Source organism: Anas platyrhynchos, chromosome 6 (assembly GCF_047663525.1).
Source record: "Anas platyrhynchos isolate ZD024472 breed Pekin duck chromosome 6, IASCAAS_PekinDuck_T2T, whole genome shotgun sequence".
Lineage (NCBI taxonomy): Eukaryota > Metazoa > Chordata > Aves > Anseriformes > Anatidae > Anas > Anas platyrhynchos.
In genome coordinates this window covers 8,290,210-8,318,116 of record NC_092592.1, presented here as the reverse complement: position 1 = coordinate 8,318,116, position 27,907 = coordinate 8,290,210, and the positions used below count along the sequence as shown (strand labels likewise).

The window sequence follows — 27,907 nt, the reverse complement described above, 5'->3', positions numbered from 1 at the left end:
CATTTCTGATTAAACCACAGTTTTCAGTAAAGTTAACGGTTAACCCTCGTTAAATGCAGTGTACAGCTCTTACAGAGAAGACCTTTCTATTGCAAATGCTCGTGTGGTTTCCAGCCCTTCCTGCTATTTTGTGATGGTCCAATCTGGTGGGAAAAAAATAACAGCTGTAGTTGTTGCATTCAATTTCTAAACAACCAGATTTTATTTTCACTAGATCACTCAGACTTCTTTTTTTTTTGTCTTTTGGTTATAGATGTTAACAGCAGAAGCACCTGTCCCAAAGATAACTTCTCTTTGTAAATATTCTCATCACTGCAGCACTCACTTGCGATTTCAGTTCTGTTTTGCTCCAGTTATGAAAATCAAAATCCCTGCTCTTTATTCCTTTAATACGGATAGATTACCCCCAACTAAACCTTATTCCTCCCACTGTGCCTATCCACCTGTGCCATCTATCCTGCCATACAGCCTTCAGTTCTCAGTTATCCCTCTGAGTTTTGATTAGCTGTGTTTCTGCTTTCACCACTGTGAGGCTTCCAGCACTCAAATTTCACCTCCTAATCTCTCTGTTCCTTGAACCATTCCCTCTTTGAAATCCACAAGCCCAGTTGCTGTCACTCCAAAACATCTCACTCTCAGTTTTGAGATAGTGTCGTGCTTTGCTGTGGCATCCAGAGGTAAAAATGTTTTTTGGTTTTCTTGCTACCTCTCATAACCATAGCATTCTAAGGACCTGACTTTACTTGAAAATGTTTCAACTTCTATAAATTTAATTCTAGTTATCACATACATACATTGTCTCATACTTATGCCTGACTGAAAACTAACAAACAAACAAACCATGAATTGGTAAGTATAGTTATTTTTGCAATGCACTAGCACTAGCCTAAGCCTCCTTACCACAATCATTTATACTTTTACAGTGTATTTCTGAAGTTCAGCATCTCAGCTCAACCTACTAGTAACACTCCTGTAACTTGCATTTCATGTTTTGACTGTGACATGACAATTCTGCAGAGTTGCAACATTTGTGTGTTTATTTGCCCATCAAACCCAAATGCTAAATATTGAAGCTAATATTTTCATACTTTACATACGGCAATTACAGGTTTATTTCTATAAAATATATAACAGCTCAGTTGCTAGAAATGGTTCATAAACCCTGTTTTTTCGTACCATTTCATTTCCAGATCCTACAGTAGGATCAAGCACCCAAAAAATTATCTGTGTTAAAGCAAAGTTTCCAGACAACACGGTGATAGAGTTTGATACAGTTAAAATATCAATGGCAACGACTGACAAATAGAGACTTCAAATCTGGCATCCTAACCCTTATTAAACTCTTTCACAATGCACAGAAGTGCAGCTATTTCTACTAAAAAATGAAGTTGGCCCTGAGTATGAAATAAACATTTGAGAGCTGATGTGGAATGGCTAGCCATAGGATCACAATTAATGCCCTATGGCCCACTGAGGATTTAAGAAAAGCAGCTCACTGAAGTGACACGGATTTCCAGGATCATCTGAGCTTATATTGAAGATTTTCTATAAAATACAAAGTTCTATTTCTTTGGCTTTCAGTAGAAATCACAGAAGTTAGTTATTTAATCAATGATAATTTGACAAACCAATAAACCAAAATGCATTTTTTTTAAAGTATAGAAGAAAACTAAGTATTAAATTAATTTACAGCTTATCTAAATGCTAAGGCGTATAACAAGTGTTAATTTAACAGAGAAGTCTGCTTAACACAAACCATATAGTTCTGCCCAAACTGATATTTATCAATTAGAGGTGGAGTTGGGATTTCTATTTTAAAACAGTGGAAGCATGAAGATCAGCACATGTCCTTCCTCTAATTAGTTCTTAAATACTTTGAAAATACAGTATACCTTCAGGGGAAAGAGCATTTGTCCAATCCTATAGACACACTGTGGATTAGGACCTGTACCTCATCACTGATTTTTCACTGTGTCACCTCAGCAGCAGCTGTAAGCATGACAGAGGTGATGGCTACAAATTCCATTCAGGTTTACCAACCTTAAAAGTTTTTCTACCACTGGTGTCATTTAAAGCTATAATTTATTATCATCAATAGGTTAATGTGATTTATAACATCTTCCTTGAAAGAAAAATAAACGTCTTGATAAAGTGCTTTTTTTACAGTACCCTCACTTGAGCATCGAACCATTTGGCTGTCATTAACTGAGTCACATTTGTGCAGATGAGGAATTTACCAATAAAACATATGAATGCAGTTATCTTGTTACTCATCTCTGATTTTCAGAATCTGAGCAAAACAATGAAACTACTGATTTCTTTTATTGATATCAGCCCATACTTTGCAATAATGTTAAGCTGCTTGCAATCTCTGGGAATGTATGCAAACATTATACATTTTAAAATTCAATGTCATTTGAAAGTGATAATACAAGTATAACAAATTAAGTCTATTCTGCAGATGTATGAGTTTGTATTAATTCCTTTTTTATTAGGCTATAGTTAAATACAGTTTGTGTACTGATTTTAAGGAAATACCTTTCTATAGTCCTGAGGAATGAACCGCCTTTTGCTGCATTAGCAAAACTCTCAGTAACAGATTTCTAACAGAACATTTCTAATTGAAATTCAATTCAAATACCTTCCGCTGTTGGAGACAATTTGCTTGAAATCTGAGAGCTGCGTCACCAAAAGCGTCCAAATAAATCACTTTCATACACAATCAGAAATGAACAAATGTTGTTTTTACAAGGTGTCATTCCCACTGAAACCAGACTGGCAAGCAAGACTATGTTCCTGTAATTCCTTTCTTCCTCAGGGAACAATTTTTGCCATAAAAGTTTTATTCCCATTGAATAATCTTAGCTTCCCTTAAAGAAAGAGAGAGACCTTTTCTTGCTGCAGGACAAAATGAATTTTAAAGATTCTGAAGTTTAATGCATTCCATGCAGTATCCAGTACCTTCACAGCCTGACTACGTTACAGTCCATCCAGACAGTGTATATTGCTGAAGTCTATTTACTGTCTTCCTCCTCTCTCTTTGTTATATTTGATTGCTCTATGCAGAAGGATTCACCATGTATTGCTGGCTCCCAAGCTGTCTTTTGACATAAGCCTAACTACTGGGGAAGAAAACCAATGTGATGTTGGGAAGGATGACTACAGGAGACCTTATGCAGAAACACATTCCATACACAATAAAGGAAATAGTTTAACTCCGTTATAAGGCATCATTAAGTGATGGATGGAGAGAGAAATGAACATTTCATTCCATAAACTGTGTTATAACTGAAAAAAATTGCTAATAACACTACTAAACACTTAGCTAAGCCGAAGAAATATCTCAAAAATTTCACCACAGAACGTGGACAATTGTTTATTAAAAATGTAAACATGCTAATTCTGAAATCCAGAGTACAATCAGGTTTCTCCCTTTCTCTAATTGTTTACTGTCAATTGTCTAATATGCTTCTCTCATCTGTACTACACTTCACCCTTCATGTAAAAGCTGGTGAATTACCCTGATTTATCAGTGTATAAAATGCTAGGAAGCTGAAGCACCACCATTCTAATAGCAGTGAAGCTACTGTAGATACTGTTTGTTTGATGTGATGGCTTCATAACATCAATTTACTAACAGCAGCAATTACTCTCAACTTTCTAATAAAGTCAATATGGTTCACTAATGCCTAACGGTTGAGCTATATGGGAAGTTAGCCTATGCAGTCACAGTTACAAAAAGAACTATCATACCTTCTACTCTTTCAGTCTTTGGAAAACACTTGCCATGTCCTTTCTTCAGTGAGATTATAAACTCCTAGGACTGGGTTTAACCCTGCCTGTGTATTGTCCACTGTTACTACTCCAGCCAATAATTTATGCAGTAAAGACCTATACAGAATTTGTATTATATTTATTTTAAAATGATGTTAGCAAGTGTTGGAGATTGACATAGAGTCTTTCAATCCTGAACCCTACCCATTCAGTGGTCCTAAACGCAGACAGTACGCTAGCTACTCTTGCCTAACACAGCATTACACTTTCTATTTTGTGATCCTTAGCCATGATGAGCTGCAATGCCTAATACGTAACACCTAACTGAACAGAGTAAGAAGCCAGAGACTTCAAAATCAAGCATTATACTTGACGTTTTGAATTTTGTTCCAATCAATACCTCAGAAATTGACTTTTCTTTTAATGTGAATACTCAAATGATATAATTAAACTGAAAGATCATGTGAACTCACATCAAGGAAAGGGCATCAGAACATGTCCTGTAGTCCATGTTACAGAAAAACCTTAATCAGCAACCACTTAGTATTTAAGAGTATCAAACACATCCACCCCAGTGACTACAGGACAATCATGCTAGCAGTATGGACATGCAGTTCAGAAGAAATTATGTACAGAATATTAAATTATCAAATTTTGGATTTTGTTAAATGTTTGACAACAGAACTCACAGCTGGATTTGGACCGATCAAAGTTTTCACCACTACCTGTTCATTGTAGCAAGTATGTCAGTTTCCTAATCTAAACGTAGTCAAGTACTCTCATACAGCAACAAGTTACTTCCTATCAGGTGACAGCTTTCCACCTTTGCATTTTTAACCTAGAATAAATATGAGATAACTGCATTACTGTTACCATTAGTCTCAACCAGCTGTATAAATACTTTACTCCTGTAGAGGCAGTAAAAATGCCATTCAACTTCCTGGTCAGGTTGATGGCTGGACTTGACGTTCTCAAAGGCCTTTTATAACCTAAATGATTCTTCGATGATTCTGTGATTCTATATGGGAAAGAAGGGGAATGAAACAACTTTCAAAAACTCTACCCCAGACTGTAATTATAAAAAAGAATATATCTTCCCTGATGAGAACATAGGGACAAAGAAAAGAAACTGCTTTGGAACTGAGTGGAGGGGAGGAACATGGGAACGTTGCATGTGAATTTTCCCCATTACTCATCCAAGCTCAGTAGCAAGTAGAGATTACAATATGGGAGGAAAAAAAAGAAAAAAGAAAAAAAAACTTCGCAAGATTTTTTAAGCTTGCACTGCTTTAAATAAAAGTAATCCTAGAAAATCGGAGTAGCTCTCAAGCTGGGTTACTAAGGTGGAAAAATGGAAAAATCTAACTTTTTGAAGTATCCCTCAGAATACGAACTGCAGAAAAAGAACAGAAATTTGAAAAGTGCAGTTTTACAAATGCTTAATCTCAATGATTCATTAGTAAAAGGAGGGGAAAAAAAATATTGCATGGCAACAACCACACTATGCCTTAAATCAAAGCTGTTTTGTTTTTTTTTTCATTCAGAACATGTTTGTGTGATCACAGAACTCTGGAAAATCCAACACGGCAAACAGACAAATGATAATATATAAACTTTTGAGTTCAATATGCTATTGCCTTTCTTGATAAAATTACGGCAATTGCATGAAAATTCTTAGGCTACAGACACTCAGGTTTAATCTGAAAATGGCATAATATCAGAATAGGTAATATAAACATTTATTTGGATGGGACCTCAGCAAATATTCCTAGTTCTTCCCAAACAACAAATTCCACTTGCCCTACCCTCACTCTGACAGTACTATTGACATCAACCCAAAACACACAACTCTAATCTTTCTCTGTCCCTAATCCCATCTACTTCCATATAGCTTCAGTAAATAATGAAGTGTTCATAAATGATGAAATGATTCCTCCTCAGTAAGTGCAGTGATATTCCTTGCCCCAACTATATCATGTCTCTGCTTCTGAGTACCTTTCCTAGCACTTGGCACATCCAACCACAACTTCAACTGTAACTTAAAAAAAAAATTAATTGAAAATAACTGTGAAGAGTTCTTATGCTTCCACAGAATCACTCAAATAACAGCTGCAGGAGCCTTCATCTGGATAAAAGACAAGTGTATCAGTGTCACAAGAAACAAGATGTGCAGAACTGGTCAGAAATTAGACCATATTGTAAAAGTGGTAATGGCTGTTGCTTTGTGGAGGCTTCTGTATATTCAGTAGAGAAAAGAAGGGAGAAACATCAGAGAAGCTGAGCTACAAAATAATCTAAGAGATTTAACCTCATCAAATCCTGAAACTGTAGTACCCAGAAAAAGAAAAAAAAAAAAATACAACAGGGTATGCTTTTTGGTTACTGAAAGAGACTTGAAACAGTACCAATGAGGTTTAAATCAAACTGCTATTTGATTCCTGCTGTGTACAGAGAAACTGGTGCTAACAAAGAGAATAATCTCTGGCTCCAACATTTATCCTTCCTCCTAAGCAAAGCTATCATCAGAACTATAGCACACGTCTACTTGTCATGTCAAAAGGAACACCGATACAGACAAATGCCCAAATATACCTACAGCTGTGAGCCTACTTCGAGGAAGGATTCCTAAAACTTTACTTTCCAGTCCCTACAGTTTCAAGAATATGTTTTGTAAATTTTTACTGTGTGTAATCGGAATAGCTAATTTGAAAAATGACCAGTAAAAAGAACATATATTCAACTTTCTGGAAGTCCAAGACAAATAATAAATTACAATAAATTCTAGACACGCCTAAACAGTTTCTAGATGTTAATCTCTAAAGACATTAGTCTATTTACATTGCCTAAGCAGACAACTCACCTAAAACCATAATGCAATGTTATCTTTGAAAACTAGTTTTCTCGTTGGCCTGTGTTTACAGACCTTTTTTTTTTTCAAATCAGTATTATATATTAAAAACTCATGGTTCTACATAAACACATAATATCATTAAAATAATACATTAACTACTTAATTAATCATATTTTTACTAAAGTGCTGTTTAATCTAATCTGAAATGACTTGTGGGAAAGCATCAGTCTATATTTTTCATTCATAAAATGTGTTTGAAGTTTTGAGTCTTGCTACAAGAATCCAAAAAGAAATCAAATCAGCGGGTAAAAATGAAAAACATTTCAAATTCAAAGTAAAGCAACAATTACTTCTAATATTTTATACCTATTATTTATTTATGTAATTCCCATTTCTCTCCATGTATATATATATATTTAAACTAAATGAAATATTCATGAATTACCAGCATGAAATACTTCAAATAAAGCTGAAACAATTTTATACTCATTTTGAAAATCATCACCTTGTTAAATAAACCTTCAATCCTTGATTTTCAGCTATACTTTTGGGAAGAAGAAAATTGAAAATTAGTGAACTTTCCCTGTCAATTTCTAATATACACACCATAAAATCTGATACCAATTTACTAAAACAGCAGTTCCTATTAAAATATATATGTGTATATATTTAATTTCTATATGGATGCACAAGCCATCTGAGCAGTTCAAAAGCATGCGAAGAGTCACAGCTGTTGCTCCTCTGGGTGAAAACCTCAAAATACAGAAGCCCGATATGGAACAAAACATAAGTGTAAGGGAAGGGAATTCTTCGGAGAGGAGTGTTTCTTAGTGATAACACACTCATTTCACCTGTATTTTTGTTGATTTACTTGTTCCACATTGACAAACATTACTGTTGAGACTTTATGGGTAAGACAGCATGTCAGCCTCAAAGACAGACGACAATGCACCGACACTATGATAGACCTTTGGTACAGCACGAAGTCCTGATGTCAGAAGAAAAAATCTCCATTTCAAACTTCAGTGGCTCCCTCTCTTGAAGAAAAGGCCACTAAAGAAAGGCCTGAGGAGCTGATACATGACTGACTAACATCTTCAAAGACAGTCTGAAGTAGAAGGAGGAAAAAACACAAACTTTTACTAGGCTTAAAACGTAAGGACTGGAAGCACAGGTTTCTATTTACTTAACAAGTACGTTGCCTGTATTTGTAATATATAACAAGGATGTTCAAGAATTTATAAAGGAGAGATTTCAGGATTTTGAGAAAGAATTACATATGCAGAGGAAGTCTCATCATTTTAAATTAGTAAAATGTACTGCCTGTTCAAATACAGGTGGGAAATAAAGCTAAATAGGCTTGGAGAAGCTGTTCCCAGTTTAAAGGTGGTAAAAGTAAGGTAGGCTAACATACAATAGTGACCATGTGGGCAGCAAAATAAGACACTGCCCTATGGAAACAAAGTTAAAAACATACCTTCATCTCATAAGATGAAAACTGACATGGTCAGCAGCCAACTGAAAATCAGGGTTAAAATATAATTATTATTTACTGGAAGATACGAGAATAGCAGAATTACTCATTGTTAGACAAAGTTTGAATTAATAAAATGGATACCATTTATCTATTTGCTCTAATTATTTGCTGAACTTCAAGCATATTTTAATTTTCTTTTTTGTTTACTGAATGGGGAATGGATACTTGAAGAGACTGCATGAATAGTTAAAAATATCCTTTAAGCATTTTTTTTTCCATCTGATCTGTTAAACTCAGCAGGTTAGAAGCTTGACATTAAAAACAGAAATTTCCTTAACAACCTCCCCTATAATTCTTATTAAGTATCTATTGAACAACAAGAATAATTTTAATCCATAGAGTGAGATAAAACCATTAGATACAGCAGTAAATATAATGCTTTGCTTTGTCTCATGGAACGATCCTTATTTGGCTCAACTGAAACGGGTTCTGAGTCACGGGAAATGCATTACAGAGAAAAGTGCATTGAATTTTGATGAATGTTATATTATCTTGAAAAACGCTATGTTAATTTTTCCAACTATGATGCATGTTTCTATACTAACTTCAGTTCCTTTCCAGCAGTGTGATAGAAGCTTTGCACTTTTTAACAACTCAGGCACACCACTGAAATTTACTTTGAAGTCATATAAAACTGTTCATCTATACAGTGTTTGAACCAAATAGAAAAATGCTGTGAGCTCAGATAGACTAACTGCTGTCAGAAATCTCCATTATTGTCTCAGCTACAGTTATATGGGAACTACAACTATTTTGATAAAAGGATTATTGCATTTCCCTTGTAATCTGTGTCCAGTGCAATATCATCTTGCAACAATCTTCAGGAAAAGCAAAACACCTCCCTTGTACACTACAGCAAGATTCCTGTAAATATCAAATTGATGTCTATTTACTTCTTTATGCATTAGAAAGTGACTCAACCTTTATTTATTTATGGATTAAAAGGAGTAGCAGGAAGGCAGGAAATTCCTCAAATCACAGAAGAACACCATTGTTATCAGCCCCAGGCCGGGCTGAACCTGAAAGCTGACACCTTACAAACTGGTACCACCACACTTAGATAAGCACAGACTCACAGAAAGTACTTACTTCAGCAGCATAACATGGATGAATATGCACGGCTTAAACTGACCTTTAATTGTAGATCTAAAAAGGAGCTGAAAATGGTGAAACATGACATCCTATATTCTCACACTACTTAGCAGAAATGAACGTTGCAAACAAGACTTTTAACCAGTACCTGAGGGACTTTCCAAAAGGTGGTGAGAATCTCATTATCTCAGCCTCTTTCCCCACGGAATACTAATCCTGAGTAACTGGACACAAAAGCTCCCCTTTAGAATGTCAAATAAGTTATCTGCTTCAGTTTGAAGTTAATTAAGATGCAAATGGAAGACAGCCTTACAGCATGGCTCCCTAACCCTAAATGAAGACATTCAATAGTATGAGGGATAGCTACTTATGACAAAAAACATTGTTCATGCCAGTATGTTTAGACTGAATGGTATATACCTCTCACAGCAACCAGAGCCAAACAGATTTTAGCTATGCATTATTTACACAGCACTTGTCTTATGAATGCAATCTTCATTTAACAGAGACATTTACACAGCATTTTCTTTACATTAAATATTTCACTTTCCTGGGGAAGTAAAGACAATAGGAGGCCACTATGGCTGGCTGAGGAATGCCAAAACCTATTCCATTTAATAAGGGCAAAACTCAGGAGAGGCAGCAGCTCTTTTTCTTGATTTCCCACTTATTCATGTCACTGAAAGCACTGATGTGTGATTAACAGGTTGTTTCAAAACCAACAATAATTCCTGTAGCTTTCCTTAAGACTCCAAGCCAACAGATTACTTCAATTTTGGATTTTAGCAATCTTCTAAAAGTATTACCTGAAGCCCACACAAGCATGTCTAACACATATTCTCAACTTCTTTAAGTTATGAATGCTTAAATTAAAAATGGAATCTTAGTGTAAAATACGATAGATGAATTGCCATGAATATCAGGAAAAAAACTATCCAATGGTGACTCTACACAAAATATTTACCTCTGACCCTTGTTCTAATCATGTAGAGCTCAAGTTAGATACAAATAAAAGCAGTGTTTAATTCCACAGGAAACAGAAATGAGCAAAACATTCTCCCACTTAAGTGTTAAATCATGAAACTCACCAGTAAGCTCCTAATAAGAGCTTCTGAAAGGCATATCAGAACTACGTACTGAAGGATAGTATTGTTTTGACATACATATTCCTATCTGCCTCACTGATATGCCTACTGACTGCCACTCTTGGAAAATATCACTCCATAAAATGATGAGTCTAACTGTCCGTATTTTTTAATGCCACATTTGTCTGAGAACATGAGAAGCTCCCTAATGATTTCATAAATGATTTCATACATAGTTTCTAACTTTCTTTAGTAGCAGCAATTGAAAGAATAGGGACTGAAACAAAGCAGATTCCTTTGCTTCTGCTCAGTGATTTTGCATTAAACTGTGGCAAGTAAAATAAGCAACTAGTGACACATGTAACACTCCCAGCCAGCCTCTGACAAGGAAGCAGCATATGGCACCAAGCAAATTGTGCATAAAGCAAAAGACAAACACTAGCAAAGGGTGGCAGAGGCTACAAACTTGTAAAGCACTGAAAGCGCTTACTCTTTTTGAAATATATTCTAGACACAGTGGGGCATACAGGATTTCTACTGCTTACATACATTTTTGCTGCAAGTGACCTGAAGCTAAAAAATAAATTAAAAAAAAAGTCAGTAAGTCAGTAAGGTACTATAACAAAGAACACAGATGCACTAGATAAATACTATGAAATAAAAGGACATATAATAGCCATCAAATATTTCCAGTGGCTGTCAAAAGAACAACAGAAGGAAGCTCATCTGGCTTATCTATTACATTATTTGCTGAACATTTAAGAGGTTAATTTTGCCAGACTTACAACTCCCCTCTCCTTGATCTTTTGGATGCTTCTTGTTTTAATAGTTTATTTTATGATATGGTATTAAATATTCAAAAAGAGATAGAGAAATATACCAATGGAGAAACCTCTTCCACTGTGAAATTCTGGAAATAAGCCACATTCACTGTATGATAATTAATACCGTTGTCATACCGTTGTCAGTTAAGACATTTAACTGTAAAAAAAAAAAAAAAAAAATCACTACCCAGAGCAGGAATTCTCTCTTTCTCAATGTCCCCAGCCTAATTTACAACAACATGTTAAAACAGATCCAAGTCAGAAGTTTATCAGTACTATGTTCATTCCCACAATGCAAGTAATGGGCAATGACGCACCCTTCTCACTACAGGTACAAAAATCTTCACAAGCAGATGTGGAATTCATGCACAGATACAAATATCCAGAGTAGTAACTGTTTCTGGAGACCTTTTCTAAACCTGCATTTGGAGAAGACTTTGTGTTTATGATAATGAAGGAGCTTTGCAAAATCAAGTCTTGTAGGTCAACTGTTACAGAGCCTGGCATATTCATTCTTACATTTCTCTCATGTTTCTGTGTATACAAAAAGGTAGAATATTGAAGACTTTAAATGAACATATGAATTATCAGCTTATTTAAAATATTATTCCTTTGTTCAGCAAGTATCTTACACAGAATTCCACAAGTCATGCTATTTATATAAGGAGTAAACGTATTCAAGGACATTTCTACTTTTCTTTTTGAAGCATCTTTGATACTGTGGTGTTCTGATGCAACTTCAAGACTTCTTTCTATTCCTTTACGGATCACTCTATCCTAACAGCGTATTTCCACTTGACTTTAAATCACATAGAGAAGAACACTGAAATTGTTATGTCAGATAAGAGCACTGGATATGTTCCAGCTTTCTGTCTCAGAGTGGCAACTGCTAGGCATTTTCAATGAAAGTGCAAATATCTTCATAGGAGATGGTTCTTATTCAATAACATGGTCATTTTATTTTTATTTTTATTTTTTCCCCTAACACCCATTAGTTTATTTCTGGCTTTTACACTGAAGCACGGGAATTTGTCCTTTATCTTTTCCTTCTGTATTTTAATCATCTATGCATGCAAAAAGCACCAGGGCACATCACCTCAGAAGGGATCCCTCAGAGATTGTATTGTGGAGTTCAATTATCATAGTATAAACTAAACTATACAGCTGTAGTGATGCATTTTGATGAAGTCAAGAAAAATCAAATGAATGTTTAGCTTCCCCTGAAAGGTTCTTCTTTTCTACTCTTCCCATCAATTATATGCAGACTAAGCATATTGATATCATTTTATTCATGACTGTTCTGTGTATTAGTTTGGTACATAGTTATCTTAAGATTAGGGTCCCTTTCAGTAAGACAGAAAATAAATAAGTACATTTCTTTCCCAGGAGCTTAGCCTTACAAAGAAATATGGGAAAGGGCTCAAAGCACAGCAGCAGGAATATTCATGATGACACAAGCATATGCTGTAGGATCAAATCAGCAAATCAGGATTTTCATATTATATAGAGAGCAGATTATTGTCATATATTTATAACTGAAGAGGCAACCTGAAAGAGTAAGTGGAAGGAGATGTTCCTGCTTCTTGTGTTTCTAAAGACAAAATGCTTGATTTTGAAACTCAGCTCATGTTTATACACCTTTAGTGTTTTGTCCCAATTCTTGTTGCCATTTAGGGCCACCTGGGATGCAGAAATGGAGCCAGTGACTCACTCAGATTCAGCTCTCCTGTCTCCCCAGTACGTAGGCTGATTAGAACTTCTACTTGGTTACCAACTGTCAGCATTTTTTGCTTACTAACCTCTTTTGTATGCAACTAGCCTCATAACTGTATGTTTTGTATGTATGTAATGTATGTTTTTTTAAGCTTTGTAGCTACTTAGGAGACATAGTAGACTGGATAGAAAGATATAAAAATGCAAAAGCTGCAAAGTGCAAAAACTACAACATACCTAACTCACTACAGTTGCAGGGAAGAAAAGAAAGGGTGAAAACTAACTCTCCTCTTTGCATCAACTTCCTTTCTTTCTCCCTGTGTCAGCAGCACTCTTCAAAACTTTGGCCAATTGTATTTATTGCTTTACAATGTGATGCAGTAGGAAAACCCCATCTATATTTGAGTTCCTTCAACTTGGTTATGCAATTTGTTTGCTGTCCAGTCCACTGGATAAAAGACACCATTAGTTTTAATAGAACAGTGGAGTATACTGTCACTGAAAAAAAAAAAAATAATCTATAATAACGAAGATTTTCATTTTGACAAATTATATGGGACCCTGTTGCTTTTCTATAAACTGCTTAAATATGGTAGGGGTTGGTTGTTTGATTTAATCACACTTAGTTTATGACAATTTTCTCAGGTAGACATGGCCTGAAAAGATGAGCTAATAAGTCATTTAAATTGCATACTGTTTCATCAAAGCCATTTGCCAGACATGCCACTGGCAAAAGAAGGATGGCAAATGCAGAATGGCATAGCTAGTCAAGACATACCTCAACAATTCACCTTTTGTACTTTTTAACCAGAAAGTTCTAGCCCATCCTTACTGTGCATAAAAAAGTGACCTCTATGACTAATTTCTAATTATCTTCTGGCAGATTAGAGGCTAGTTAACTAACCAAGACTCTCAGTGTAATTGAGATTCTTGATCTTTCTCAGGAGCACCAGCTACCACAGCTGGAATATCTAAAAACTGCTGTAGCTTGCTTAATTGAGTAAGACTTGATTGAATTATTAAAGACTAGAAAAATCTGCAACTTTTGATGAGACAGAACAATATATTTTTTTTCAGGAAAATGCCAGAAAACAGAATTAGGCTGAAGCCAGGGAAGGAAGTGACTAAGCATGCAACTGTAACCATTTGGAATAAATCATTTTTATGCCAGTCACAGTGTGAATGAACATAATTATATGCTTCTTAACTTTGTTCATGTTTTTCTCTTTCAGTTGCAAATCTGCTCAACTGTCATGTTTAGTCTTCTCTTCAAAACGTACCTAATACTGTATAGTAACACATCATTCTGGCTATCTTTGGATTTGAAAACCACAACCTCAGAATACCAAGCTTGAGTCCAAGCATAAGTCCTCATAAAGGTAAGCTAGAATGCTTCTCTGAACAGATTTTCATCCATAAGCAAGTAAAAAGAGAAACTGGAAATTATTTTAGAGTATTTCAACAGGTCAAATGAAATCCAGGTATTCTGCACTAACTGCTTATATGCCTGTATATTGTTTGCAGGGAAAAGTAACTAAAAACTAGAAAGAAGCTCTACCTAGTACAAATTACTCTCATCTACTAATCTCAGACTGATCCTAAGAAATGCTACATTTACACTTCTCCTTTCATTTCAACTAACTGAAATATGTTAGGCACTCTTCACAATTTTCATTTGCAGAACTAAAACTATGAAGCAGATTTTTAGATTGTTTTCAAAATGGAACGCTTTTAACATGTAAAAAAAATCCTATACTGAACTGAAGTTGACAACCTTATTGGCCAAAGACTTAGAATGATTTTGCATTTTAAAAGAAATTGCCTCTTTTCCTAGATTTAAGTGACTATTCTGTCCTCACATTAAATTTTGCCAGTCATTGTAGCCCAAAAATACATCAAAAATAAATCATACCCAAAAGCAAGTAATAAAATGACAATAGGTATGGATTAATTATGGAAGTTCAATAAGCTTAACTGACAGGAAAGAAGTATGTTTGAAAATAACTAGTGTCAGATTAAAAATAAAAAATAAATGAAGTGAATTAAGTAATCTATTATGCTGATCAACTTCCAGAATCTTTAACTGTCACTGTCCCTTTCATAAATGAAGAAACTGAGGCCTAAGGAAAATTAGAGTTTAAGCTGCAGTTTTATAAGCAAAGTACGAGGTTTTTTCTAAAGGCTTTTGGTGTGGACTTTATGGTTTTCCTATAATGAAAGTTCTTGCCAGCTGCCTTATTCTAGCTTTTAAGGAGCCACAGCAGCCAACAAATGTTCCCTCATTGATCTGACAGAATCACTAACTCCTAAGCTTCACCATACAGTGCGATACCAAGGCTGATTCATCTGGAGTACCAAAGACCAATTAGTTAAATGTGTAATAAGGAACATATCTGAAATTCCAAAATTCCTAAGAACGTGCACTGTATGCATACACTCTGTGCTGAGCAACTGGAAAATGTCCATTCCTCAGAGAAGTATATATGCGGTAGGAATTAAAGAAGACAGGCTAGACAAATGGACAAATGCATGGAGGCAGAGGAGGAAAGGCTAGTCCTGAGGTTTTTGCCTACACATCAATACTGAAGACTGGTCTAGGCCTTGCTAGAAACTAAGACTGACACTCCCCCCTTTTGCTCCTTTCCAACCACAATTATCATAGCAAAGTCATAAACTCTTCAGCTGATGAGAGCCTGGAGCAGTCTGTGATGTCAATCAGAGCCTGTAATATCAAACAGAGCCTGGGTCCCAAAGGTACATGTTTTGGAATTTGCTGCTCCTCATCCTCTCTCACTCTTCATGTGGCAGCACAGAACTGCTCCAAGGATGTGACATTGCTGGGACCAGGCTGCAAATCTGCTTGAATTCAGTTACACAATACCTCCGGCTCCATGTCCCAACCATTATTGGAGTTCTTCATGAACAGAGCTTTCCTACAAGATTCCCATGTTAACTTGTCTCCTCAGAAAATAAATTCATTACCTTTGCTATCTATCACAGTCAATATCTGCTGCTGATGCATATGCGGTAATTGTTATAGCAAGGTAGAAGTCACATATCCCTAGGAGAACAATGGTGGCAAGCATAGCTCATGGTGACACCTAAGACATTTTGAATACTTTAGGCTGCATAACTCAGGTGTGTGCTGCCTGGACAGTAAGATATTAGACATTCTTTCAAGCAGTGTCCAGTGAAAAGAGTGGGAAGCATTTGTAAGGAGCCTGGGTTTATTTTAACCTACCTGGCAGCTTCACAGAGGACTACAGGCAGAATTGCAAGCGGAGGCCACTGAGAGAGTCTTTCATTTTGGACTTGCACATCTCCAGAACGTTTATCATTCAACAGTGCTTTTATCATTCATGCTTTGCAGGCTGAAGCTAGCAATATGCATAAGATGGAGGGAATTTCCTTTTCTTCAGTGATGATCATCCGCTTTCTGCTTCTTCCATTCATATTCCCCTTCCACCAAAGTGCTAGAGGACAAGCCTTAATAACATACTACATCCACTGAAACAGAACCACTACCTACCAATTTCAGAGAGGAAGCAAAATGACAGCTTTGCATCTCATGTACTTGTGCCTCAAGATGATGGGACTGAAAGACTGGCTGCATGCTTTCCAACTGCTTCAAAAATCATAGGACAAGAACAACTGGGTATCCAACACCTCATTACGGACAGAGGAGTTATGACAGGATCCAAAAAATCTAGCCACTTGTTGCCATGAACAAAGGTGGAAAGCTTGCATGCAGTAAAATTTACCCTGGGACAGCTTAGAGGCCCCTCTGACCTATCCACAATGCACAGATTGTAACAAAATTGTACAGCTGGAAAAGCCTTATTATTCAACAGTGTGTAACTGTGCATGAGGAAAGTGATAGCCTGGGTTGCCCTGTGAACCACGGCACTGAGGAAATCCTCTGGGTATACACAAACTGACAGATGTGTCCCTGAAGTCCTCTACAAGCAATCAGATGTTACAGAGGTTACTGACTCCTAGAAAGGAGGCATGGCTCTTAACCAGCTTCAGATCTGCCTCCAGCTTATCACAGAATTTGTAACATGGGATCCTTTAGCCCTTGCAGAGGCCAGGGTAGCCTTGCAAATCTAGTTGTTCTTAGCAGGACAGCAAAGGAATGTTTTCATTTATCACCATGATCCTTTACGTCAGTACTGACAAACTGCTGGGCTAAGATCCTCCCTGTTTTCAGTCTTCTTCCCTGTTTCTCCAGAGTATTTTGTTTCCCACAACTGCACGTTCCTTGAACCCCACTTTCCCACACTTCCCTCTCCTTATGTCCACGTTTGGCAAAACCTGCATCTTTCTGAGTTTCCCTCTGTCTTCCCACACTCTGTTATTTCCCCTGGGAGTTATCCTCCTCTAGTTCTAATCTGATCCTCATAGAACATCAGGTTCATTTAATCACTGGCTCAAAAATTGCAAACATTTTATTAGACTTATCTACTCTTAATGATACAGTGATAGCACACTACAGTACCATTTAGAACAAGCTACTATTGCTAACCCAGCTGATTCCCAGTTTCTCTATAGTAACATAAAGTTGAGAGAAAGACATACTTTGCCACTTCATAAACCCAAAAAGAACACAGTGCAGCAATTGTTTATGATAGTTCCCAAAAGGGACATGTGGTTACACACAAAAAGGCACTCCTAGACCCACAAGCTCTATCTGTGGGGAGAAAAACGCTGTAACCAGAAGTCTAAACTCTGAAATCTGTCCATTAAATACACAAGGTCCTGTGGCTACAAAGGATCAAATTATTTCTCAGAATGGTTTTCTGAAGGGAGTAACAGAAACAAAAACATTTCTTAAAAAAACTTTGTGACAACATCATTACACAAGAACTGCATTCTAAAGAGCAAGCATGAAAGGTCCTGAGGAATGCTAATGAGAAGCAAGTGACAAAACAATCATTGACTGCTGATTTACATGGAATCCTACTAACCTGAAGGTAGCTGCTGGTTTCTTATGGTTCAGGAACTTCCACATCTCTTCCCTGCACCCCTCAGTCCCCGTTCTACTGGAGCCTGGTAATTATGTCATCCCTTCTTTTCAAATGTCTTTAGCAGATGGACATACATTACAGACGTTACAGGTAATCCATCAAATCAAATACATCAAATCCAAGAATTGCTCTTTCACCTGTCCTTTGTAAAACGTTTCAATTCCAAACCAGCTCTGTGGAGGTACTGGCCTTCACAGTGAATGTGCTCTTTTGACTCAAGCTTTGCTATTCTGGCTGCAGTTCAGGTTAGGGAGTAATGAGCTTTCAGCAGGGAGGTTGCAGCTAGGCAAAGACCACAGCCAGAATGAATGGAAAAAGAAAACAGACTCAAATTTAACTAAATAAACAAAACCAAAAACAAACAAGAAATTAAATTACTGCAAAATCTGGCAGTGAGAAAATCCACATAGAGAGAAATCCAGAGAGATAATCCATTGAAAGTTTAGTATTAAAAGAAAAATCTGGGCAATCTCTACCTTGGGATAGCATACCATTTTCAAACATCTTTGAGTTTGATTTGTCTGTCACATGGATCAAGAAAACAATGTGTTTATCATAGGCTCCACCCAACACTGGCTTTTCATCTGTATAAGCAGTATGACATGTAGTGACACATTTGTCAATGAATTTTCTGATATATGTCATTTCTACCTGCAGAGAAAGCCCAGAAAAACAAATCAGAGTGATGATGAAGGTATTCAACTCAGAACTAATAAGGTATGTGGTATCTCAATTTATGTCTAAGGCTGAAATCCCAGAACAGACTGTGTAAGAGAGTAGACAAATAAATGAAATATTTCTCTTAAGAGTATTGTCTTTGCAGAATTGTATAAAATGCTGTCTTCATAGGCAGAAGAAAAGGATAATGTTGTCTCTGAGCATTGATATTCAGTCAGCATGATGTCACTGAGACTTGATACTTGCAGCTTTTACCTCCTGATTCTGACTTGGAACTGCTATTCCAGGACAGCAGGCAGGGTCGCCCAGCAGTGACACAGAGAGGTGAGCTTAAAAGGTACTGGGACTACAGCACCTATCTAACAAACTCACACCAATCCTTTAACAAACTCCTGGATTTTAGGCACTCAGAAGCTGTGGTATTGGTTTTAATGAGAACTAGCTTAACCATAAGACACGTTAACAAGTTTGGCCTTGAGTTTTCTTCCTAGTGGCATGAGTTAAAAGGTAATGAATGCAGTGGGATTGCAAAGATGCATAACCTGTATTTGATACAAGGCAAAGGTTAAATAATTTACAAAAGGTATCTTCTTATCTAAAATGCAAGCTTTTAACTTAATTCCCTGTTTTTCATAGTTTATAATATGACCATCAGACCAAATGAAAATTTGTATGGAATGTTTTATACTGGGAGCAGCTTTATTTCCACAATTTGAAAAGAACCCATTGAGCTGTATGAAGATACAGAAATGTAATTTAAAAAAAACTGTTTATCAGACACTGGCACTTTTCCTGCTTGTGTAATTCAAAAAGGATCTCAGTAAAGAAAATTGAATTTGGCAATCCATTAATATAGATTTGATGTTCTCTCTGTTCATCTCTTGATGTCTCACCCCTTTCAGAAAAATGAAAATAACTCATGGTAAAAGAGTGGCTGCTCCCTCATATTTGTCCACCATATTGACAATTATTAAAACCCTGGAAAAGCTACTGAAGCTCTGCTGACTCATGGTGTCAGTGAAATTACTTGTTAACCTCATGACAAAGGCAGAGGAAGAAGAGAAGACAGAATAGGAAAAGCCAGAGAACTGGCAAAGTTTGGGGAGAAAGCTCAGACTGAGCTCAGACTGAGCTGGTATACTAGCACCAACTAAGTAGCACCAACTGTTCTTGAGAAAGAATTTGGATGTTGTTTGAAGCTTTATGTGCTGCATTTGAACCAGGTGAAGATTCAGACTTAATTTCACCCAGTTTAGGAACCTGAACCATTTCAATAAGGAGCTTACTTGTCACAGGCATCCTCTACTGTCAAGAGGGGGAGAGTGGCAGTTCCAGGAGACAAATTGGCTTACTGAAGGTCTGAACTGTCTTCCAAAGATGCCTGTCCTGCTCCATCGAGTACACAGAGACCTCAAGGCAGTCATGGAAAACCTGTAACAGGCACACCAGGACAGGCACATGACACTCCTGTCAGCAGAACAGCTCCTCAGACAATCACAGTGTCCACTGCAATCTGCAGCTTGTTTCTGGCTCCTCAACCCTACAGATCAGATTTAATAGCTAAAGACATGCTGTAGTTGAGAATGGGAGAGTGTGACGAATTAATGGAGGAATTAACCCTTTCCATCTCCACAAACCTGACCCACAGGGCAGAATTTACATACGATGTGGCTTGATGCAGGTAAGTATTTTTGACTCATGATACAAAAAACGTTCACAGTTATTAGCCAGGGGCAACTGTTCTCCTAATTTAGGCACTATAGGTAGGTGCATTAATTCTAGTGGGATTGCTCTAAGCCTGAAATCATTCGCAGATTAAGTACTGGGCAACAATGGCATTTTAAAGTGTGGAAAAAATCAGGTTTCACCTCATTTTACATTCTTCAATGCTCACAGCAGTGAATAATACAGTATAATCCAAAGCACATTACTCCAAGGGGTAAGGATCCTGCCTCACAGAGGAACAGGATTTCTTAGAGCTGTCTGGTTGCATTTGAGGAAGTGTAATCTGTACTACTCTTCTAACGAGCAGCACCCTTCTCTTCAGGCTTCTGCCTGTTCTTGCACCGCACAGAGCCATGAGTTTACACTTCCCCACCATCATCTCTGATCATGTAGTTCTTGGTGAAGGAAGACTGCTAGTGGTGTGCATTTACTATAATGCCATCTTAACGCTGCTCTGCCCAGTTAAGAGGATGTGTCCTTCCTGTACAGCACACAGCGAAAAAGGAAAGAGAAAAGGAAAGAGAAAAAGGCTCTTTGTGATATCTAAAAACTGTCCAGAGTCACACATCTAAAAGAGCTCTGTATATTTTACCTTCACATAAAATCCTGCTCATGACAGAAGTCACAGTAAAAACAATTCACCTAATCAAAGTACCATACGAAGCTGCTTAGTCCTCATATTGTAAGGATTACGGAAGCCTGTGTTTGAAACACTCAGTGTTATGGAACAAAGTGACAGCAAGTTGGGAAATAAATGAACACAATAGTCTCTTCTAACCTCCTGGCATTATGCCTTTTAACAGAAGAGAAAGAAGTAAAAAGGCAAAATGTCAGCTCCAAAACATTTTTCATGTTGTAAAATATAGTGTTCCCACTGAAATGCTTGGTAAGAGGCACACTGAGGAACTGATACCTGAACTGGAAAAAAAAAAAAAAAAAAAAAAAAGGTGAGCTATTGCAATAAGGTCGTGTGAGCACATCTAATGCAAAGAGGGAAAACAAAACAAAACAAAACAAAACAACAAAAAAAAACTTAGGACTGAAAATTTGTATCTATGTCCTACAAATGTCACGCTAGCCCTTCAGACAAAAGTCTCAGCAGCACATACAGAGCTATTAAGTTCAAGGATGCAAAACAGCTTTCACATGCAGCAAAAGAGACTAAGAGGATTTGGATATTTCAGCACACCTCACTAGTTTACACTGAAGCTGACCAGTCTGCTCCTATTAGTCACTCAGAACAATCACTCTTTTCCCAGCATAGCTTACTCATTTGCAAGATAAAAGGAAGACATTTCTGCACATGCCCATAATATTCTTCACCACTGGGGGCAGCTTTACATAAGACTGCATTCACTGAAACCAAAGCAACAGTCAGACGGAGCTTTCAGAATGACAGTACGCAGAAGTGAGCAGAGCTTGTTCATTGTACGGGCTTATTCCACCTTCTTTGCTACAAAGCAGCTTCCTAGCCGGATCGGGTACTAAGTAAGGGAACTGCTGTGCTATGGAATACAGATGTGTGAATTCAGATAGCTAAACGGTGCTTGGAGGAATCTAACATGCTTTCCTATAAAGAGAAAATTTAAAAGCCAGGTTCCTAACTATAAAGATGCAAAAACGTAATATCCATGAAGATCCTATTACCTAGGAAGAATTTGACATTTTGCTGCGAATGCTGTGTTGGGATTGATTTATTCTTGGAGTGTTCTGCATGGCTGGCAAAGAATAATGTTCCAAAATCGGTCCATCTCCCAAGGGGTCCAATTTTTCTTCCTGGGTGTCAGCGAGCCCTGACTCACTACAGTGCAGCTGACAGGGGCTGCCATGCTTGTGGCACACTAAGCAAAAAACAAAAGACCTAAGGACGACCTTTGAACAACACAAAGGATGGGTATGTTTTTCATGTTATTTTTTTTAATATACAATTCATAGCCACTGCATAGCCTCTGCTTTACTAGACTTACCATAGACTTACCTTGATGTGATTTGTGATTACAGTTAAATTGCTTAGGGATTACACCTTTTACCCAACTGTTTTTCAGTATTTATTAAGGCATTCTTTAAGAAAATCTGAGTAAAGAAAACAATGTGAAAAGTAGTTGAGTCAAGCTAGGGATTTTTAAATGATTGTTGAAATAAAGATTTTAGCATGATTGAAAGAAATGACTGATGTGTGGGGGGATAACTTTTCTAAGTTGTTTTTATTTCCAGGTTTCAATGTAATTAGGCTACTGAGCGGATCAGCTGTAGCTCTGGTAATAGCCCCTACTGTATTACTGACAATGCTTTCTTCTGCTGAACGAGGATGCCCTAAGGGCTGTAGGTGTGAAGGCAAAATGGTATATTGTGAATCTCAGAAATTGCAGGAGATTCCCTCAAGTATATCTGCTGGTTGTTTAGGTTTGTCCCTTCGATATAACAGCCTCCAAAAACTAAAATACAATCAATTTAAAGGTCTTAATCAACTCACCTGGCTCTATTTAGACCATAACCACATCAGCAATATTGACGAAAATGCTTTCAATGGAATACGCAGACTAAAAGAGTTGATCTTGAGTTCCAACAGAATCTCCTATTTTCTTAATAATACCTTCAGACCTGTGACAAATCTCCGGAATTTGGATCTGTCATACAATCAGCTGCAGTCTCTGGGATCTGAACAGTTCAGGGGCTTAAGGAAGCTGCTGAGTTTACATTTGCGGTCCAATTCCCTAAGAACCATCCCTGTTCGAATATTTCAAGATTGTAGGAACCTTGAACTGTTGGACCTGGGTTATAATCGCATCCGAAGTTTAGCAAGAAATGTCTTTGCAGGCATGATCAGACTGAAAGAGCTTCATCTGGAGCACAATCAATTTTCTAAGCTCAACCTGGCACTTTTTCCAAGGCTAGTCAGCCTTCAAAACCTTTATTTACAGTGGAATAAAATCAGTGTGATAGGACAAACTATGTCCTGGACCTGGAGCTCATTACAAAGACTTGATTTATCTGGCAATGAAATAGAAGCTTTCAGTGGACCTAGTGTTTTTCAGTGTGTGCCCAATTTACAGCGCCTCAACCTGGATTCAAACAAGCTCACATTTATTGGTCAAGAAATTTTGGACTCTTGGATATCCCTCAATGACATCAGCCTTGCTGGGAATATATGGGAATGCAGCAGAAACATTTGCTCTCTGGTAAACTGGCTTAAAAGTTTTAAAGGGCTGAGGGAAAATACAATTATTTGTGCCAGCCCCAAAGAACTGCAGGGGGTGAATGTTGTTGATGCAGTGAAAAACTACAGCATCTGTGGCAAAAGTACCACGGAAAGGTTTGAACTAGCACGAGCTCTCCCAAAGCCAACGTTTAAACCAAAACTCACCAGGCCTAAACATGACAGCAAGCCCCCCCTGCCCCCAACTATTGGAGCCACTGAATCAAGCTCCGAACCTGAGCATGACACAGAACACATCTCCTTCCATAAAATCATTGCAGGGAGCGTGGCCCTTTTCTTGTCTGTGCTTGTGATCCTGCTGGTAATATATGTGTCATGGAAGCGTTACCCAGCCAGTATGAAGCAGCTGCAGCAGCGCTCTCTCATGCGAAGGCACAGGAAAAAGAAAAGACAGTCACTGAAGCAAATGACTCCAAGCACACAGGAATTTTATGTAGATTACAAACCTACCAACACTGAAACCAGTGAGATGCTGCTGAATGGAGCAGGACCCTGCACGTATAACAAATCAGGCTCCAGGGAATGCGAGGTATGAACCATTGTGATAAAAGAGCTTTTAAAAGCTGGGAAATAGTGGTGCTTTATTGAACTCTAGGGACTATAAAGGGAACGTTTTTCTCACTTTTCTGGCACAGCTCTTCCATGTCACTTTTTTGTACATTCATAATACTGGTCATTTTACTCTCATACATAATCAACTCATTGAAATTTAAATACCGCAATCAATGTGAAGCCTGAGCTCTGGTTTAATACAATACCTATTGTACAAACCCTCTCCTGATTTCATTAAAGTCTTGCTTGTTTTTAAATAGAAAACTTCTTTCATAACTAATCTACTGCACCTGCAGTGAGTGTGCCTCTGTTTAGGGAGAAAAATGACAATGAAGAAAAAAAAATCAAACCCAGTTCCCTTCCCCCAAACTAACCCTAGCCCATGCTCTGAAACTCACTTTTTGAGCCAAAAACAAATTAAAGACCCAGGTGCTGTAGTATCATAGGAATTCTGATTTCTCTGAGGCAAGAGATGGTGCAGGAACAGCTCTGAAAGAATGCCTGATTTCTGCCCAGCACAAGATAGAATAAAAAGCCAGGGAAGAGCTAAAGCACTGTCTTAGGACTTCAGTTATCACACCAAAAGCAAAGTAGTAAGAAATCTGAGCCTAATAAAAATATTGAAATAAAAAAATGTGGGCTTTACTGCATTATAACAGTTTTTCTAAGGCTGATAACTACTAACGGTAACCTGTTTATGCGACTTCATACAAAAGGTGCCAGTGTTTATCCCTTATATCCAGTTGCCTTTCAGAAAGTAGTCAAAAGGCATTCATTAAACGAGGAGCAGAAATTCCTTATTGATGCAATTAGAGGAACTCAAATGTGCAGTAGCAAAAGCAAGACCACTTCCTGCACACATTTGTTCAAGTGCTCATTAGAAATTCTCTTTTCAAGACTGTCAAAGACATTAATGTAGCTGAGGAAACAATGAAATCTGTCATTTTCTTCTATTTCTTTCTATTTGCTGGGCTGAGCTTTTAGGGTTTTGTGATGCATTTTGTACACTGTCTCTCTAATAACTAAATAAAGCTTCATTATGTATAAAGGAAAACAGTGTACATTTTAGAAACACAGCAACTGCAGAAGAGCTTTCAGAGAAAATTGGTTGTTCACTGATCTAAGAAGATTGCATACAAAAATCTTTAAAGGAATCAGTAACAAATTATGTTTCTCTCTTAGCAATACCCTGATAACATTACAAGAATTCAGATACTCATTTTGAATGTCAAGTCATTCATCAGTGGCTCTGGACAAAATTCAGATTTGGAACCTGGCTACTCCCTGCCATCCCACTCCCAAAGTCATCTAATTGTGCTTATTACATTAGAATATAACATCCCCCATATATCTGGAAAAAAGAAGCCATGCATCCTATATATTTTAATGATCTTTTGAACAGGAAGGTGTTGTTTGTTTGTTTTTTCATTCTTGAAATAATTCAGCAGCACCCATATAGAAGTAGAGTCAGTAATGTAATTATGTCTATTTTGTAACTTGATTTGGCTTAGTAAACTGCACGTCTTCAATCACTTGGGAGGGAGTGTTTCTACAAAGCAGTTTCATTGCAGCAGACTAAAAAAAGCAAAACCTTAGCAGGATGTTCTCCTACAGTTTTACTAGAAAAATAGTAATCACAGCCAATCACCTTGAGATACGATAAAAACAAAGCTATAAAGCATTTCCTTAAAAAGAATTAATATACTTGAAGGGTTTTTTGTTGTGGTGGTGGTTTGTTTTTTTTTCATGTAGTGAAACCATTCTCATTTTCAAGGACTCAAGTGAGAAAACAACCAAGAGCAGGAGCTTGAGACTACCCTGAATCCTGCAACACTGAGACCCCATATTATTCAATACAAATAGGATCCCCATCAATTATTAATGAAAGTGCTTAAGACATTTTAGCAGCAATGAGAAGATTATGACTTTTAAGCTTAATTGTAGTTTAAAAGTTGCTACTAAAAGTCAATATAAATTAAATTACCTTAGCTGTTACAGGATTCAGTTTTCTACCAGCAGGTCTTGGTTATCCCTGTGCTGAAGGATTATACTTTGCTGTATGTAAACTTCATGGTAAGAACCATCTCTTTACTTCCATAGGCTTCAGTGTCTACAGTGATGACTAATATCAAGTACTACAAAATAAAAAAAGATTGCCCCCCAACATATATATATACACATATGTGTGTGCATATATATACATATATATATATATATACACACACACACACAATATATACACACATACATACACACATGCATATGTAAAAGAAAATCCTGCTATTCCTTTGCTTGGGGAGTGCTAACTACAGTCTGAAAATGATTTCATATGTTTAATTTAAAAATTCTGTTATTTAAGAATAATCAACACATTTCTAAAACTTCTTAATGGATTGTGATTGTGAATGAGTTGTAAATAACTGAGTCTGACTTTATATGCTCCCTTATGTGTCTCTTTAATGCCTCACTCTATCTCAATACTCAGAAAAAAATCAATCCTACAGAAATTAATACCTGTAAAATTAACACTAACTCCCCTCAAAAATATTTAACTATGGGAGTGAAAAAGCAAATAAAGCCAGTATGTCATAAATCATAGATGGGTACCAAAATAACGAGGAAAATCCAGCATGTTTATATTCCAGCACAGACATGCTCAGATCAAGTAAGTCATTCATCACCCAAGATACAACAGACTTCACTTTTCATGTCCTTCCAACTATATACCAAACACAGATGAACATATAATTGCTGCTATTGCCATTGATAATGAAACTGCTGTCTTATTACACAAAATAAAATGCCCAGTATAACTAATTGAACCTTTTTGCACAGCCCGAGGCCTGAGAACTGAGTTGGTAAATCCCACTCTAGTGGCTATGGCTTAAAAAACATTTTTAACCAGCTTCATAACATGTTAAAACATACTACAAAACACATGCTTTGATCTGCACAAAGACAATACAAACTAAACTAACCTTAATCTCACCGCCATCAAACTGAACACTCAAGAAGTGACTTGTTTTGAGTGAGTAGGCCACCAGAATCACAAATTACAATCATTTTGTAGGAAACAACCTCATCTTAGCCGAGCAACTTCCAGTCCCTGTGAAAGGGAAAGGCTGCCCTCTTCCTGAATACAAATTAAGTGGTAAAGTGATTCCAGAGAAGAAATTTCTCATTTGCTTCTCTCCAGTTTGGATAGCAGGTACCTAGTGTCCCACTCTGTCTTGGTTTGGGTATACTTTGATGCCACTCTCTCACAGAACTGTTAAAGCCTTAATGGGCTGATGCCAAGCAATCCTCAGAGGATGGGCAAAAGCTATTACGGCTTTTAAAGCTCTACTTTTTCAAGTATTTCAGGTACCAATTTGAGGAAGGAGATGACTGAATGCTTCTCATAACTCACCTGTCCTTTAATGGACCTGATGCTGTCCATATATTTCAAGTTTAGGAGAGCAAGAATGTATTTAGAAGTTGGTTTTTTTGTTTGTTTGTTTTTCTGTTGATTGTTTTTTTAAAAAACAACTTCTATTCCTTTTCCTGAGTCATATTTTGTGTTCTGGGGCTACCATTTGAAGACCAAGTTATTTCAAGCCACAGACAAAATGCAGTACCCTTTTCATTTTTATTGGTAAAGCAGTCAATAGTTGTTTAAACAGTGACAAGACAAATGTTGGGTGGAATCACCAAACAAGGTTGTTTCACTTCATGATACCACCCCAAAAATCTGATGTTAGGACATCCTCTGATAGCTATTCCATAAGCACCTTGCAGCAATCTCTTATGCTAAATGTTTATACAAGGGATATTGAGAAGACAGGCAAAAGAT

General features: G+C 37.1%; 2 protein-coding genes across 22 annotated transcripts in view; one reads left to right on the top strand and one right to left on the bottom strand.

Annotated features, from left to right (window-relative positions):
• The window catches only part of CTNNA3 (catenin alpha 3), a 482,801-nt gene that overhangs the window by 248,711 nt on the left and 206,183 nt on the right, over positions 1–27,907 (bottom strand). Inside the window, exon 10 of one of the 19 annotated variants that reach the window (XM_072040375.1) lies at positions 19,875–20,012. The exons of the other annotated variants lie outside the window; for them this stretch is intronic. Within the exon in view, the coding sequence (XP_071896476.1) occupies positions 19,890–20,012 (123 nt within the window). The 3' untranslated portion in view covers positions 19,875–19,889. Of the gene's footprint in view, positions 1–19,874; positions 20,013–27,907 lie in introns of those variants that run through there. 19 annotated transcript variants of the gene reach the window in all.
• LRRTM3 (leucine rich repeat transmembrane neuronal 3) overlaps positions 21,645–27,907 on the top strand; it is an 85,384-nt gene continuing 79,121 nt past the window's right edge. Inside the window, exons 1-2 of one of the 3 annotated variants that reach the window (XM_021267048.4) lie at positions 21,645–22,200; positions 22,521–24,052. In XM_021267048.4, the coding sequence (XP_021122723.2) occupies positions 22,197–22,200; positions 22,521–24,052 (1,536 nt within the window). In that variant the 5' untranslated portion in view covers positions 21,645–22,196. The other 2 variants (XM_013092300.5, XM_013092297.5) reach the window with 2 other exon arrangements.